Source organism: Anser brachyrhynchus (genome assembly GCF_964034855.1).
Source record: "Anser brachyrhynchus genome assembly, chromosome: 1".
In the NCBI taxonomy this organism is placed as follows: domain Eukaryota; kingdom Metazoa; phylum Chordata; class Aves; order Anseriformes; family Anatidae; genus Anser; species Anser brachyrhynchus.
This window is the reverse complement of record NC_137694.1, coordinates 52,025,518-52,043,182: the sequence shown is the minus strand read 5'-3', so window position 1 is coordinate 52,043,182 and position 17,665 is coordinate 52,025,518. Positions and strand designations below refer to the sequence as shown.

The window sequence follows — 17,665 nt, the reverse complement described above, 5'->3', positions numbered from 1 at the left end:
TTTTCATTTATCAGGGGCTCTTCAGTGGGACTAGCCTTCTAAGAAGCCCCGATTTCCCTATTCGGAATTTGTAACAGCAATCTCTCCTCCTTCTTTCACTCCAGATACTCCTATTTGAAGTGGCTGGCCTGGCTACACTTAAAACATGTTCTCAAAGCCTGTTCCTGCTAGGATTTAGGTTACAACACAGATAGCTTTCCTTGCCTGCCATTTCTTCGTCTCTCTTCCTCTCATTTCCATCCTGGGCCCAACTCCTGAAAGTCCCTCTATCTCCAGCCCTCTGCCTCACTACCCAGTGCACTGTGAATACCGTTTGTTTCACTCTGTACTTTTCCTTCTCATCTCCCCTCCTGGCATACATCTTCATACTACCTACACTGTTCACTCCATCCTCTGGATGCTTCTGGAGCTTTTTCTGTTTATCTGGCCAAGCTTTAATCACAAAATGAACTTTCAAGAGCTCTTGGGCTACTGGGTTCTCAGGATTCATCCCCAAGTACTTTCCCATTCTGACCCCAAGTCTCTCATATGATTTCTGTGTTGTGGGTTGTTATTACCCAGCTGAATAAGCAGATATTTCTGCTCTATTGGAATTACTGTTGGTCCAGGGGGGTGGGGGATTTGGGGGTGTTAGTTCTTTCCCATTCTTGCATAGCTGCCTGCCGAATCATTCCCCTCCTAAACATTCTTCTCCAGTGAAAAACATACTCAAGACCGACATTGCCCACCCTACCCCCCCCCCCCCCCGACCCCATAATACAAATTAGGCCTTAGAAATGGATTTGACTGTTCTGCTAGTCTTATAGAGTCCTCAGCTGAGGACTTTGTTTGTTAAAAAAAAAAAAAAAACTTCTTAAAACTCCTAACCTCTCTGCTGTTAAGGGGGGAGTTCACATAACGTATTTGTCCTTGTTGTCCCACTGGAACCTCCCTAAGAGGATACACAGTGCTAGTACTGTTATTATCAGGCAAGGTGAAATTATCAATATCTCTTCTACATTGTTCTAATTCTTGCCAGAGCTTAAAGTGCACTCTTTCTCCAGGAACAGCGTCAATTGCAGTCCGTCTCCCCTCCTGGAGCAGCTGCTGCTGCCTCTGGTGCAATATTAGGATTATATGGAGCATAACTTGATTCCTCCTCCAAAAAAGGAATCTTATTGTTTACATAGAAATTTAAAGCCTGAATTTTCATCAGACCCATATTTGGCCAAAGTACTGAAGTTGCTTTTATTGGCTTTTTAGGCCAGACAATTACACAATATCTAACCATTTATTATATATTTTTTTAAATCTTTTTCCCTAGTTTCTGTGTTGTTTTTCCAATTCCTCATCATTGTCCCCAAAGGACTATCACAGTATCACACAGTATCACAGATTTCTAGGTTGGAAGAGACCTCAAGATCATCGAGTCCAACCTCCGACCTAACACTAAGTACTCCACTAAACCATATCCCTAAGCTCTACATCTAAACGTCTTTTAAAGACCTCCAGGGATGGTGACTCCACCACCTCCCTGGGCAGCCCGTTCCAATGCTTAATAACCCTTTCGGTAAAGAAGTACTTCCTAACATCCAACCTAAAACTCCCCTGTCGCAACTTTCGCCCATTCCCCCTCGTCCTGTCACCAGGCACGTAGGAGAACAGACCAACCCCCACCTCTTTACAGCCTCCTTTAAGGTAACTGTAGAGAGCGATAAGGTCGCCCCTGAGTCTCCTCTTCTCCAGGCTGAACAAGCCCAGCTCCCTCAGCCGCTCCTCGTAAGACTTGTTCTCCAGACCCCTCACCAGCTTGGTCGCCCTTCTCTGGACTCGCTCGAGCACGTCCATGTCCTTCCTGTAGCGAGGGGCCCAAAACTGAACACAGAACTCGAGGTGCGGCCTCACCAGAGCCGAGTACAGGGGCACAATCACTTCCCTAGACCTGCTGGCCACACTGCTTCTTATGCAGGCCAGGATGCTGTTGGCCTTCTTGGCCACCTGGACACACTGCTGGCTCATATTCAGCTGGCTATCAACCAATACTCCCAGGTCCTTCTCCGCCAGGCAGCTTTCCAGCCACTCATCTCCCAGCCTGTAGCTCTGCTTGGGGTTGTTGCGCCCCAGGTGCAGGACCCGGCACTTGGCCTTGTTGAACTTCATACAGACTATCTTTAGGCACAATCCCGGGGTCTCCACCCCCACCCTGCTGACTCTTGGAACCCTTAATCCCCATCTCTTCCTGACATGCTGCTGTGGACTTTACCACCCACAGGGTACCACACTCCTTCACCTAGGATTAAGACAGAGGTGAGGTATACTGCCAAGCACTTACCGTGCTTGGAGTACCATACACCCAAGGGCCCAAACCCCCAAGACTCTCTTTCGCCCTTCTATCTTTCTCTTCACCCATCTCCGGCCGCACCCCTTGCGAGACTACGGAACCACAGATTGGGACTCCGCACTTGCTTCACCCTAAAAGTGCATCTCATTCACACGCCACACAAGAGTCTCCCCGAGCTCACCCTGAGGCAGTATACGGTAAAGTTTCCCTTACCTCGGTCCATGCACAGAATTCCCGCTCTGGGTTATCAGCAGTTATCCCTGTGCCTGTACTGTGTCTGCCTTGTGTCTGCAGTGTGTCTGTGCCATGTCTTGTAGTGTGTAGTGTGTCATGTAGTGTGTCTGTCCCAGTGCTTCACAGAGCCTGTCTTCAGATTAACAGTCTCAGTCCTTTGTCAGCCATACCAAGAGAATCCACCACCCCCAACAGGACCGCTGAAATCAGCAGGGTGCACTTTCCTGTCTGCGGTGGCAAGAACTCTTGGGTATGCAACAAGATCCTGGATGAGCCCCCAAACTGTGAGAAAAATCTCAATAATTTTCTTCAGACAGGATCTTCTGTGAAGCTATTTTATTCATGATTGCAATGGTAGGCATCCTGTAAGCAGGAGCACACAGTAAAAGTTTATCATAACCTTATATTCCCTATTACCCGACACCTGATTTCTCCCATTTCCTCATTGACTGAGTACTACAGGTTCACAACATACTTGACGCACTTCTATACCATATATGTACAATTTTATTTGACCAACCATTAATTTCTCCTTTTCTGTTTTCTTTTTTTCCTTTTTTTTTTTTTTCCTTCTTCTCTCATGACTAGAGGGCCCGTGATTTTTGTTTTCACTGATCTCACACTGCTCGTCCTGTTTTTCTTAGCTATCTTCCTTATTTTGGGGCAGTGGGACCTTCTTATCTTCTTGACATACTCTCCACTGCTATGCTACTGTCTTGCATGCACAATCACTTTTGAATATGCAAGGTTAGTGGAATTTTACACTGCAAAAACACCTTCTATTGCAAAGACACAACTTTGTTTCTCGCAATTATGTGTTTTGTTTTCATGTTGAACATTGGATGTATGGAAAAAATAAGTGAAAAATTGCTATTATTATTCTGCTCTGTATCACAGAACTATTCAAGGTAATGGGTCTACTTACCAATGAAAAAGTAGCTTCTGCTATTTTACCAGGTTATTGGGATTTTTAAATGTATTGTTTGTTACAATGAAGTCAGTTTATTTTTATATTTTAGATTTATACTTATGAACTAAAATTCAAATTTTTGATCCCAGTTTTCTGCAGTAATCTGTAAATTGCAAAATGAAGATTACTGAAAAAAAAAACCTATTTTTATTAATTTATTTGTTATTATTTAAAATCCTCCTCAGATTGTATTCTCAGACTGAATTACATCAGTAATACATTTAAAAACTCTTGATCCATCACAGACTTCAAGATAACAGATAGCTGCCATTCTTAAACTGATAAACTGAAGATTGGCATGACAGACTGATCACTCTGTTTCTTAGATTTTTACTGGTGGCAGAAAAAAAGATACAAGTTTGAAATTCAAATGCAGTTCAAGCACATTCTTCATCTCTGAACTGACACTTTTATTTTAAGTTCTCTAAATAAGAAATTCAGTCTGTGGCAGACTCTTGGCATGCAAATTTTTTAGACTAACTTAATAAAACTTAACAAATTAATAAGCATTGGAAAATTGATTATTAAAATGGCCAACAATAATTAACCATGCTATTACCTACACTTGTAATATGCTTCCATCAGTTTTCCTCAGGATATTCCAGGTCACCTAACTGCTCAGATGATAAAAAGTGTTTTTTTAGGGTTTTAAGCTTACTCCACCTAAGCCACAGAAGCCATTTGATTAAATGAATGGTAAGAGCTATTCAGCAAGAAGGAATGATTCCTACTACAACACTTCTTGGAAAAGAACTAGTAAGGGTCAAATATATATGACTCAGTGAAATTCCCAGAAATTAAATTGCACAAGAGCCCACAACAAAATAAAGATGGATCAGAAGAAAAAGTAAAGGCCTAAAGGAACATCAGCAAGACTTATTAAGTATGTTTCTTGACTGAATCCTTCTGTTTCAAGGTGCAGTATACTGTACAGTACTATTTATAACACTCTCGATATTCTGGAGACTCAGAAAACTAATATTCAGTTTTTCAGGAAGTTTTAACCACCACCTAGTACATGGCATGCTGCCACAGACTTTCGTAGCATACTGTTATATCTATAACTATGAACAATAAACAAACACATTATAGCCCAAATGTTAATATACTATTGATTACAATACATACAGCCCAATGGACATTTTAGTGGAAGTAATTTTGTTGATGTCACAGGCATGAATCAGATCTTCTTGCACTACAGCAATGCCCAGAAGAGTTCATCATTCATCTGGCCAAATATTATTCTTTCTGATGTTTCTTAATAGCTGCATGGTTAGCTTGATCATAAATATCTAAAAAAGGAGAAAGGATGAATTAAAAATAACAAAGAAAGCGTTGATGCTTGTTCATGACTGAGTCAATCTGACTGTTGACCTGGCTCCTATGAATGACAATGCAGAAGGATATAAACGGGAATAATCAGGACATGGGCCTGAAGACACAAGCCGGATTCTCTGCGCAAGAACAGACTTGCTATGTGGCCTTGAGAAAGTCACTTAGGCCCACATCACAGAACTATCTTGGTATCTATTCAAGTGGCACATAATTTAGTTAAATGTTTCAGTATCCTATGAATCTTAGAATTACCCTCTTGAATTGACATAACAGTTCTTTCCAACCTGACAAGAAAGTGTTTTAAATTGAACTGTACATTGAAGATCATGAGATACTCATATACTGTGCTAATGAGGATTATGTGATTGTGTGTAACAAATATTTTCATCACTGATCTGGTCCACTCTATAGAATGCTTTTACTATCCACCTCTGTAGGAGGGTACTACATATGGAAGAGGTAAAATAGCTATACTTTTAATTCTTTGAGTAAAAATTAACTAATCTCATTTTCAACCCCATGATTTTAGATACTATCAAAACTTCCTTCTACCTGCTTGATGGCATTGAGCCTTCAGGGTGTCTGTGGAGTGAAGAAATTTTTGTTACCATTATTCCTTTTTACCCAATAAAATTTTCCCATTGATATGTGGGGAGAGGGGTTTCATGATTTTGTACTGTTTGTTTTAGCACATTCAAGGACTAAGCTCTGTCCAAGTACAGAAAAAAGAGGTCTTTCGTTCCACAGAATTTTTATTCTCTTAACCGTTTCCTGTCTTTGCAAAGCAGTTTGTTTTCACAAGCCAGGTCGAACATTCCATTCAACAAACTTTGGACACCTCCATCCGTGATGATGTTTGAATATGAGAGCTGGGGGGAGTGGGGTGTCAATAAACAGTGCTAGATCTTATTTCTAATTAAAATTGATGGAAAGCTTTACAAAATTTCAGACAGCATGCCAAAGCCAACTGGCACTGAACCGATTTTTACCCCCAGTAGAATTTCAATATTTTCTGATTTTTATTTTTGCTTAAAAATAATCTTACCTGTGTAATTAGCAGGCTGATATTAATTCCAGTTAAGATCAAAACATTATTTTCAAACCATGTGTCTAAATATTCTTCACATCCCTAAGTAAGAACAGATTTCAAGAAAAATCACTTCGACTTTTGAATTCCCATTGCATATTTATAAGAACATGCTGTTAGAATATATGGCATAAAACTTTCTGCAGGTTATGATGAGTTCTGATATTTACTTGCCAGAAATCAAATAAAATAGTAACGTATACTACAGAGATAGCTATAAAGTTTTTTAAATGATCTAAACTAAGCAGGTTGTTCTGAAGTAAATCTGATAATTTTCTATGGAAATGACTTAATAAAAGGGGATTTTTTTAGTGTTTTTTTTTTTTTGTATAACTAAGAGATTACTTTACAAATAAATGAAAGAATATGTTCAAGTTTTCAGGAACCTTTTGCATCCTGATGCAAATTTTGCAGATTACAGTCTATGCTTATTATGTTGTTTATTTTAAGAACTTATAAATTATTATATAGCATAAAATAGCTATAAATATAATAATTTTTTCTTATAAATATAAGAAAATACTAATAATAACAGTAATAACAACAACAGTAATAATAATAACAATTATTATTATTATTATTATTATTATTAATGTTTCCTATACCCTATACCCTGAAATGATCTTTTAATGACAAGGAACAGTCAAAATCACAAAATTCCAAACTGATGAGTGAAGGAAGAGAAGAGATGTCATTTGGCAACATGCTTTCTATTAATTACAGTCCTGAACTGCCCATTGAATTCGTGTTTCCATTGGACAGTCCTATTAATACTGGAGAGCTTTTACAGGAGTATGTTTCTTGCTCCACATTTCTCTTATCAGGTGATAATATCTGACCATCAAAATTGGTCCCTTTGTATTAGGACATATAAATGCTGACATGAACTGGTCTTGGGCAACACGTCTCATATTTCAATGTCTTGCTCATTTCTCTTACTGTGTACTGAAGATGCTTTGGAAACAAATAATGCAAACAGGTGAAGTAATTGCTGTCATTCTATAAATAATGAATAATAATTACGAGTGGAAGAGGCGCTATGTACTTTTTATATATTGTCACTTTCCATTATCATTATTGATTTGTACAGCATTGATTTTTGAATGCCAGGATGCTTACTACTTCATAAACCCTTAGTAAATATCCCTGATACTGATTCTCTGATATTCACAACTTCTGTTTTCTTAAAGTATCCTTAATATAAAATTGCCTACATGACTGACACCTAATGAGTAAAAAAAAAAAAAAAAAAAAAAAAAAAAGGTTTCAGTGACAAGTGACAAACTAATGAACATTACTAATATTTTCATATTTGGAAAAAGTGTTTTGAATATTTTTTTCCAAAGTCCCTCTAGTAGCAAAATTTATATTCTTCAAGACAAGTTTTTGTTTTTGTATTTCTTACCATACTGTATGTTGAATTCCTTGGGACATCGCAAAACCATTCCTTCAGACTAGACTTGGTGCATGAACATGGGATCTGAGTACTACTTTCCTTGTTTTTATTCTTTTCCCACTGTGTGACATCATATCTTCCACAGCATTCCATCTAGAATATAAGTCCTATAACTTGTAATTCCAGTACCTATAAAGTTCCTGTGTTCCTTCACATAAAGGAACTTTCACCCCAACCAGTGCCATATTTGATTTAGTTGATTGAATTAGATAGATATTTTTCCTCTATATTAAGTAGAGAGAGGCTTCTGCAAAGGATAATTCAACCTCATGTACATATAATTTGCAAAGACATGCACTGGATATCTAGAAGCTTAAGAAGGGTAGGTTCTTAAAATACAGCTTTGAAAAGAACATTCTTTTAGACACTAAAATGATTCTAGTATACATGTAAATAGAAAAAAAAATGGAAATATTAAATTTTAACAATTACCTTTAACTTTTGCAAACACTGCAATTTACAATGTTCACAGGTAATTTCAGTGCAGAAATTGTGTATAAGCAATAAGTATAGTAAGGGAAAGTTCACTGTTAAGTACAGCAAAAGAAGAAAGAAAACTAAGTTACTGGAAAAACATAATGAATGATGTTCCACGATGAATTCAATAAATACAGACATATATTATAAAACACATTTAAAAAAATAAAATTTAAATTTTAAAAAAAAAAAAACAAAATAAAACAAAACACTGTTTTACTCTGACCTAGGAACCTAAATAGGGACTGGAATTTGAAATGCTTTTTATTATTCCTTTCTCACTTCTAAGGTCATTTACAGAAATGAAAGGATTTGCAAAAATCCTTTGTTCTTAGCAAGAGGAGATCTTTAGAAAGTCTCCCTTTTCTAATCTGTATTTTTGTAGGAATTTCTCTCTTGTGAAAATACAGCTCAGATATTAAACACTAAACATACACTGTGCACTGTTCAAAAGTGTCAGCTAACACTTCCCAAGAATATGACACAATATCAGTAAAACTAAACCAAAGCAGATCAAACTGTAAAATAGCTTGGAGAACAGAATTCTTGCCATGTAGGAAATTCTGGCAATTTTTCATTCTGAATCAGGATGAAACTTCAGAAACTTCTGTGTTGTTTTGTTGTTGTTTGTTTGTGCTTTTGTTTGTTTTGTTTTTTAATGAAAATTCTGTCATACATACAGTAATCTGAGTTGGAAGAGACCCGCAAGGATCACTGAGTCCAACTCAACTCGCATTCATTCTGCAACCATGAGAGGACTGACAGTGTAATTTTCAGCACAGGAGACTGCTGAAGAAAAATATCTCCTTGTAGTGTTTTGAAGAGTCAGTCCAGAATATTCTACATTTAAATTTTGAAAAAAAAATAGATAATTTAGCTAGAACTGTCATTTTTATATAAAAGTTTCAGTTTAAAAAATCACCCTACAATTTCAGTTTAAAAAATCAGCAGCTTAACCAGTACTTCATATTTTACGAAGAATAAGTTAAAATTTAGTTCTCTAATAATATTCTGAAGCTTTTTTTTTTTTTTCCCTCATGCTGGAAATAAGTAACACATGACCTGGGGAAGGCAGTATTTCATTCAAAAGCGTGATTACAGTTCATCTTCATCTTGGCAGATTTGTTATCATTTTATTTGGCTTAGACATCAACAATGAAATATCTACAGGACTCTGAGAACTGCCAAAATATAAACAAGCCCACCAAGTACTTACTAGGGTATGTAGCTTTGCTGAAATCTGTGAGCCCATAACAACTCAATGAAGCTGAGCTCAAGTATGAGCCAGAATATAATCCAACTGTACCACTGACATAATGAGGTGGCCATTAATCACTACAGAAATCATGAATCCAATGACAGAAGACTTGATTTTCAAAGAACAGATTTTAAATATACATTACAAATGCATTTATAATCTTGAGTCTAGACATACGTGCTTTGTCAGTTATCTGGAATCATAAATTATATTCAACATTTGTCAAGAACCATGTAACCCACCTCTACAGGAAGTCATATTAAGGGACTCACAGCTGATCTATAAAAATGTATTAAACCATACTAAAATGTAAAGCTGTAGTGTTTGTAACTAGAAGCTTGTGGTTCAGGATTAATTTGATGAGAGAGTAGCAGCCCGCTGGTCAAAAACTTTCTTAACAACTTCAAAAATAATTGATCCCATAAAAATGCTTTAAAGGACTTCTTCTGAAAAAGGAACCAAATTACATGCTGCCAGGCCACAGAAATGATTATGATTAACAGTTAAATGTGTGTGCTGAAAGTATTGATTTGCAAGCTAATTTGAGGCTTTAAGCATTATTTCTGAAAGGCTCACTGAAAGGAAGAGTCGCAGTAGGAGCTCTGCTTTGACCTCATAGCATTGTTACTTGCCGATGGTTCAGGTCGGCCTTCAGACATAAACAGACCAAGTGTTTTATGTTATCACACACTGCCGAAGATATTAGGAAACTCATACTTTTCTTCAGCTGCTGTAAAGTTCAGTGACCAGAACTGCTTCTGCTCCTACATACACTGACAGCCTGACAAATGGCTAATCTCATCCATGCTACTGTAACAGCAAGGAATCTGCACCCTCTTCCAACCCCCACCACATATTAGCAGCAGATCCTGAAAAAGTAATCCTTTATTAAAGGTGTGTATTTATTATAGTTGTTAAGTAAATTCTGATTGGTGATATTTTATCTCTGTGGTTTTTTGTTTGTTTGTTTGTTTGTTTTTTCTCCTTACATTGTGCTGCACAGCATTCAGAATGTTCCACTCGAGTTCCTTCTCAGCCAGACTCTTATTCCCATATTCAGAAATAACTTCATCAATTCTGGTGTTCCACTGATGATGGACCTGTTCATAAATATTTATAGCATTTGGTACATGCATATTGATGACTGTGGATGGATAGTATAATCCTTGATCTTTTATTGATATCCAGATTTCTTCAGGGTCACTTGCAAGCAGTATCATTTCAGCCAATTTGCTAAATATGATCTAAGACATGTCATAGCCATTGGACTAATAGTAAAGTTGAAAGCAGAAGGGGAAGAAAAATGAGGTGACCCAAAGTACATACACAGTGCAGGCAGACACAAGGCGACTAGCCCAAATGGAGTCAGAAAAGCCACGGAACATAGTTTAGATGCACATTAGCTGTACTGAAATAGTAAATATTGCCTATCATATTTGTTAATAAGCACAGTTCCACATAATAATAAGCAGGGGAAAAAAATGGATTTGATACCTAATGTGATGCAAACTCTGGATATGTATTGCTTTGAGGAAGGGGAGTTAGTAGCTCACGTTGGCCCTAGATCAGGAATCTTTGTACAGACTGTTAAAATATACCTTCAACGGTCATTGAAGTAGATAAGCTGATCACAAAGAGTGTGATTATACAGAGTGTAGCCCGGAATAGATGCATGTGAGAACTCCTAGACCATTGAAAATTTTGATTACAAAACGAAATAACAACAACAACAAAAGGCTTCTCCAATTCATTCCAGTTGATACAGCCATTTAACAACAAAGTTTAAAAGCTGGCACAGTGAATGATGATGTTACTATCATTTATTATACTTCAGCAGCACTTTAATTATGGTTGAGATCTAGTGACATTACAGTTGATGTAAAATAAATTTAACTGCAATCTTTCAACCAATTTTCCTAGCACAAATAGAACTGACTCCAGACTGCATCATTCCTGACAGTTCAAATCTTTCAATATATACAAATACAATATAAATCTGGGAGGACTCTATCATTATAAATTAACATTTAATAAAGAAATCTTGATTATACATATTCACTTTGATGGAGAAAAACTAATTTATTTGTGCTGTGATGAACAGCAGTGGGATTTAGAGAAGCTTATAAAGTTTATGAGACCAGTGTCATGGGGTTTTTCTCAAACCACAGATTTTTGAATTGCAGAATAGGGAAAAGGCCTCCTGTACCTTATGAATTTGGTACAGATTCCATTCAGTACTGTGAGGAGTTCTTAAACTACTGAAATTGCTATTTACAGAAAAATGAATGACTGAACAAAGCTTTAAGGAAGTACAGTTACTAGTGATAGCAGCTATGTTTGTATTTATTATTGCTTTCTCTTGTCTAAAGCAAAGGTAAATATTCCATGTAATAGATCTCTACTTGGATATCAAAAAGGCTCAAACAATAAAATTCATAGTATTCACAGTTCATTAGTTTACTTTAAATGTCATGATACCAGTTACTCCTACTATCAATTGCAAAATAGACTATCATTATTATCCACTAGCAGACACAGATTGCCATCTGATACTTTCTCCTAAGTCTGCTAATGTCCAGGAAAGAGGGACTTTTTTGGTCATTCCTCAAAATCATAGAAAAATGTAATAATAAAAAAGCTGTCCCTGTGTCCCTGTCACTGATGATTCTACATTCCGGAACAGGAAGAGTATGTTTTGTGGAAAATCAGAAAAGGAAGAATTGGAAATGCTATTTCCATGTATTCCTTTTTACAACTATTCAACCATGCTGAATTCCTCAAATTGTTTTCCAAGTCCTCTGCTGTGCCTGCTGGACATGTAGAATGTTCAAGTTCAAACTAATAGTGATATAAAATGCAGTGAAAACTTTTTTTTTTTATAATCAATTGCAAGAAAGTATTTTGAAATTAACTGCAATCCCATGTAACAATTTGTTAACATACCACTTCTTTCTTCAGAAATACCAGCACTGGTATTGTGATCTGGGTGACAAATACCAGGACTTGAAAACACATATACTAAAAAGTAAAAATAAAAATAAATTACGGATTATGGATAAATATAATATTGAATAAGCAAACAGTGAATAAAGTATTCCAGAAGCTCCTTCATTACTATTACACAGTTTTTCCAATAAAAGATATTTTTTCCCCTGGAAGCCCTCAGAAAATGACATCATAGTTACTGCATTTTTGACTAAGTCAGGCTTCAAGTAAAGCACAACTCAGTGTTTTGGAGTTGATGACAAAGCCACAGCTTTCATGGAAGTGAAGAACAAAAGCTATTGGTAAGCAGCAAGCAGCTGTGCTCCACTGAAGAAAACACTTATTTCATTATTTCCTCTTTGAATTATCATGGTGAGACCTAAAAGTTCATGCTCAGGCAAGAACTCCTTTAAGCCAGAGGGTGCAAAACAAAACAAAAAGCTCATGGATTTTATTCATTTTCAATGAGACCAAATCCTCATCCACAGTGTTTAATTTTCAAACCCATGGAAGTTAGAAATTAGACATTTCTGACTTTATCATCATCTAATAAATTGTGAGGCAAACAGTAAATGTCTAGGGTAATAGCCAAAAGGAACAAGATTCCTGGATTCCTCTCACTGCTATGCCCATTGATACTTGTAGTGAGCACATGACTCAGTATAAAAGTTCTCTGAGTTCTCTGCTTCAGCTTTCACATAGTCTAAAAGAGGTTGTTCAAAAATTGTGACAATAAACAAATGAGGAGGGAAAAATGTAATCAAAGCGATCAGAAGAATGCATAGTTAAAATATAATTTTGCAGAAATGAAAAAGCCTTTCCCTTAGAAAGCATGCATCATATAGACATATGAAGTATACCTGCAGGTCTACAGAGGTAACAGCTGTTCCTGCTCTGTTTAAATTCTGCTTTTTAATCATACTGTCCTTTTTGATATTATAGCCACACTGCAGACACTTGTGCCTTCAACCTGCAATATTGTGGGGTAGGCTTTTCTTTACTTCTTCAGCACATCCCAGCATGTGAGCATATACTGAGAGAAAGTTACTCTAGTAAGTTCAATACCAAATTAATTTTAAAGCTCCTAGCTTAATAAATACAGAAATCTTTGCTTCAACAAAATGCAATTGTTTTTGTCACTGAAAACATTCATGCAGTGATATCAGATTTGTTCTGATTTGTTTGGAGCCAGGATTTTATCAAAAAATATCTAACAGACGATTATACAAACACTAGAAAACATCAAGACAGGATCACACAGGTTTCACTCACATTTTCACATATTTTCCTAGAAAGTTAGAGTCTGACTTTCACTTACTGTAACTAGTAGACTTTTGATTTCCTGAACACTTCCAAGGAATCCCATGGCTGATGTAAAAGTAATAAGAGATCCAGCTCCAAGTAATATAAAAGAAATACATGACACTGGTTGGTTCTCACCTGAAGAAACTGTAACACAGTGCATTCACATTGTCAATTCATTTTATTCAATACTTCCACTTACAAAACTTACTCCAGAAAAAAACAATAAACTTTTACAATTCCATTACTGAAAAAATGGAACTGGCCATAATGAGATCAGAGAACAATTAAAAGTTATATATGTTATAGTTTTAGTTACAGTTTTTGTTCACCAAAAATTATTATGACGTGCAAATCCTGTGTAGACATAGAATTTTCATTTAATTGACTCCAATTCATTGTTATCCTCCTTCTTTGCACCTGGCCACTTTCCCCTTTCCATTTTACTGGGTTTTGTATAGATATAGAAAGTAGCAGGTGTTCTCATTGCTCCCATCTCAAATGCTTCATCTCACAGTTTCCTCACTGGATGGGTGCGCTGGTGCTCCTTGGCAGAATCAAGAAAGACAGCTCCTTAAGAGGACAGCTATTGTCACGTGGCTCAAAACTTACTTCTCTGTGAAATAATTTGATAGATGCTCTGGGAAAACGGAGAGCACAAGTGCCAACTGGTGTTTATTCCAGCCAAATACCCACTTAAATAATATTGCCAAATGCTGGCCAAATGCATTCTGATAAATTATATATAGAAAAGATCAATAGAGCTGATTTATATTTCAGTGATTCTTCTACAAGCCATACACCAAGTGAGATAAATAAATTGTACAAATTGTACTCATATATAAATTGTAGATGTACAGATACATGCTGTAGTTTCTCCTATTTTAATAATCATATTATCTAATAGTGGAAAATATACACAACAGAATAAATAAACTATGCATTTCAATTCAACACTGCCACCTTGTGAAAAAAATAAAAGTCACTGTTTTTGTTGATGTATCTTACAATTGTTTGAAATTAAAAAAAAAAAAATTATACTCACACAACACACTGAATAAATTGTTTCTGTCAAATAAAAGCCACAAGCCAAACATCAAAAGCATAATACCCAGAGCCTGGGGAAAAAAAAAAAAAGGATTACTTTTTTTAATTCAAACCATTTTTAAATAATTAATTTGAAGTTGCTAAATAAGAAAAAAAAACTTACCAAGAAAATTCCATTGAAGACATTTAAGTAATATTTCCATGCTAATACTTTATTTCTTGTTTTCATTCTTCTGTTTTCTGTTTTGAATTGTAGCTGAAAATATAATCATATATTCAGTCAATATGAAACATATAACTAAGCCTATCGATTACTAGGGGATTTATTTCCTCCAGATACTGTTTTAGAAATTTAAACAGTCACCTGATATATTGAACAAAAAATGGAAGGATCAGCAGAAGCATCAACATGGTATCTGGTCTCAATTGCCTCTAATGTTATATTGTACACTTTTTTAAAAAACATTTTTATTAACTATTGAAGACATTTGGAGGCAGCATGTATATAGAAAGCTTTATATTGAAGAGCAGGCAAGATTTACAAAGGTTGTCATACACTTGTCCCAGAACTGCTGAATACACTATTAACTATTATATAGTTAACTATTTATTAATGATACTAAGCAAAATTAAGACGGTGAAGCAGTAAAAATATAAGCTCCCTTCATCTACGCATCTTGATTCAAATTTTGTTGAAAACAGCTGATAAAGTCTAATGATTTCAGTAAGATCCAGCACACGGTTCTAGCAAAGACCTGAGACCTGTCAAACAATGTAACCAACTCTTGTGTCCTAACTCCAGAGTATGATTTTCCCTTTGAAGTGAATCTCTCAGTCATCCCCACTTACTTCTTATCACGTAAAATGTAATGGGATGTGAAAAGTTGAATTTCTTTCAAAGGAAATCAAGAGATGAACTCTGTCATCAGTAGGATATGGGCACTCAGTGGAAGGACAAGCCTAGACCCTGACCATAGCAACCTGCCTTGAAATACTTGTAAAATGTACATCAGGACCTGTGTACCAACTGTATCACTCTACTGATTAGATTAGTATGCTGCTGCACTTGCAAACATAGACAAAGCCTTAGGGAAGCCACATAAGCATTGATGTTTTCAGCATATTCCAGGATAGTCGAGCAGGAAAAACCCTCAGCACTGTAAAGTCCCTGATGCTAGACTTCTTTTTCTAAATATCATCATTATTATTATCATTATTGGATAACATATATTATGGGTCTATCAAGACTCTTGCACTGAGAGTGAAACTCATACATTTTCCCCCCACCAGTTCCTTTTCACCTGTCTTGTATCTTCTGTAAATATACTCCAGCATTCTGGTCTGCCTGGCTTGGTGATAGAAGCTGAAAAGAGCCAAAGAGTGGTGTTAAGAGATGGCTTCTGCAATGGCAGCCCACTGGGACTGTCCTGCTTCTCTCACTTGTAAGGTAGGCAGGCACACAAACATGCACAGACTCGTGTGCATAACCAGCATGTGCATCCTCTTTGGAAAGTATTTTCTAATCCAAAGGGATGTGTTTAAAATGAATTTTGCAAGTTCTCGTCTTTTGTCTGAATTGCTACAGATTGATTACTGTTTGATTGTAAAATCAAAGAAAATGATACAGATGAAGCTTTTATGGTCAAAAACTATCTTACATTATTACTAACGTTACACACAAAATGTTATATACATATCAAATTTGTTGATTAGAATAAAAGATTCAGCAAACACCATCTTTTCTTTTCTTGGCAAGATTCTCATTGCCTGGATTATAAAAATTTAGTTGCTGAATCACAAAACAAAGAAATATAAAAGTTTCTCAAACCAGCTTCACATTGGGCTTGGGTCTATAATGCACCATGTAAACTTACAAACAATATTAGACAAATTAGGTAAATGTTTTTTGCATTTTCCCTGGAGAAGATCCACTGCTTTTAAGAACAATTAAATTTCATAAGAATTTTCAAAGCTGGAAGTGTTGAAACATTGTTTTGGTGCACAGTTCTAATAAAAATAAATAAATAAATAAAAAGGAAAGTAAAAAAAGGTTACAAATTGAATGTGAAAACAGGTATCTGAAATTGTTCTGTTGTAATGATTATGTGATTGCAATTCTTTATTTTGAGGTACCTTAACAGTAATTCAATTTCTCTTAAATCATTTATCTGGAAAATATAAATATTATTTTTATAAAATGATATATACTTCACATTCAGTGGCTACAAGAAAATCCTTACCACCTCTGAATATTTCTGTCTTACCTTTGAGAGCACAATTTCATAATGATATGTTTCTTCCTTACTTATGTGCATTTTAACCACATATTTACACTATGGAAGTTTTCTTCTGTTGATCATCCACTACTTCCTGGTTACAGAAGGCAGGCCTACAGAAACTTCTTTTTTTGTTGGTAAAGTTGTTGGCCAAATGCAGGACACAGTGTTTTGTGGTTCAGTCACCATGATCACAACAGAACTCACATTACAAAACAAGTATCAAATGTGCATTCAACTGACTGCTTGAAAATTTTTTTAACATGACCATACTGAGAATTTTACTGGTTTACATGATTCTGCAAAGAATCAGACATCGCGGCGTGGATTTCAAATGGATGAGTTTTCATAGCTTTAAGATTTGAATATCATACTGATCCGTAACACTGGTAAGAAAAAGTTAAATAGATGCCCTTGAGTCCAATATCTTGAGTTTAACAGACATAGGTCTTTCAGAAAGGTACTCAGTCTCTTTTAAAGATACTGGGAGTTGGAAGAAAAAACTTCTACCCTTGATGGTTAGTGTGAATTGTAGATCCTTCACAGTATCCACAAAAGCACCCATTTCTATGCAAAATCTGTCTCCTAAATTTCAGCTCTCATTTTCCTGTTATACACGTCTCTGTTCCTTGGCATTAGGAACAGATGTCCTCCCTGTAAATACTGCTCTGAACACTAAAATTATATTGTCTGTGCTCTCCCTGACCTAAATTACTTCTGCTTGATGGAATGATGTGGATGCACTGGGTCTGGCTGGCATGGAGTTAACTTTCCCTGCAGCGGCCCATACAGTGCTGTGCTCTGCACTGGTAGCTAGAACAGCCCTGGTATCACACCAATGTTTTGTCTATTGCTGAGCAGTGCTGGCACAGCACCAAGACTTCCTCCAACCCCCACACAGCCAGTAGGCTGGAGGTG

At 36.2% G+C, this 17,665-nt stretch overlaps 1 protein-coding gene across 4 annotated transcripts; it reads right to left on the bottom strand.

The window, feature by feature from the left end:
• Nucleotides 1-2,875: 2,875 nt before the first annotated feature.
• TSPAN19 (tetraspanin 19) lies at nucleotides 2,876-16,825 on the bottom strand. Of its 4 annotated transcripts, XM_080588610.1 has the most exons (10): nucleotides 16,736-16,825; nucleotides 15,773-15,834; nucleotides 14,635-14,727; nucleotides 14,470-14,542; nucleotides 13,441-13,571; nucleotides 12,081-12,155; nucleotides 10,127-10,237; nucleotides 7,352-7,495; nucleotides 5,905-5,988; nucleotides 2,876-4,816 (listed from the first exon to the last, which is right to left on the bottom strand). In XM_080588610.1, exons 3-10 carry the CDS (start codon nucleotides 14,698-14,700, stop codon nucleotides 4,745-4,747), a joined length of 756 nt encoding a protein of 251 aa, XP_080444736.1. In that variant the 5' UTR covers nucleotides 14,701-14,727; nucleotides 15,773-15,834; nucleotides 16,736-16,825; the 3' UTR covers nucleotides 2,876-4,744. The 4 variants fall into 4 exon arrangements, with proteins under 4 accessions (XP_080444736.1, XP_080444735.1, XP_080444737.1 ...); XM_080588609.1 differs by lacking the exon at nucleotides 15,773-15,834 and having other exon boundaries at nucleotides 16,736-16,801; XM_080588611.1 differs by lacking the exon at nucleotides 16,736-16,825 and having other exon boundaries at nucleotides 15,746-15,795.
• Between the last annotated feature and the right edge of the window lie 840 nt (nucleotides 16,826-17,665).

Coding starts and splice junctions, on each gene's coding strand:
- TSPAN19 (XM_080588609.1), bottom strand. CDS start 16,786: ATGCACATAAGTAAGGAAGAAACATATCATTATGAAATTGTGCTCTCA. Junction 14,543..14,634: donor TCTTCAATGGAATTTTCTTG/GTAAGTTTTTTT, acceptor TTTTTTCCCCAG/GCTCTGGGTATTATGCTTTT. Junction 12,156..13,440: donor TCAAAAGTCTACTAGTTACA/GTAAGTGAAAGT, acceptor TTTACTTTTTAG/TATATGTGTTTTCAAGTCCT.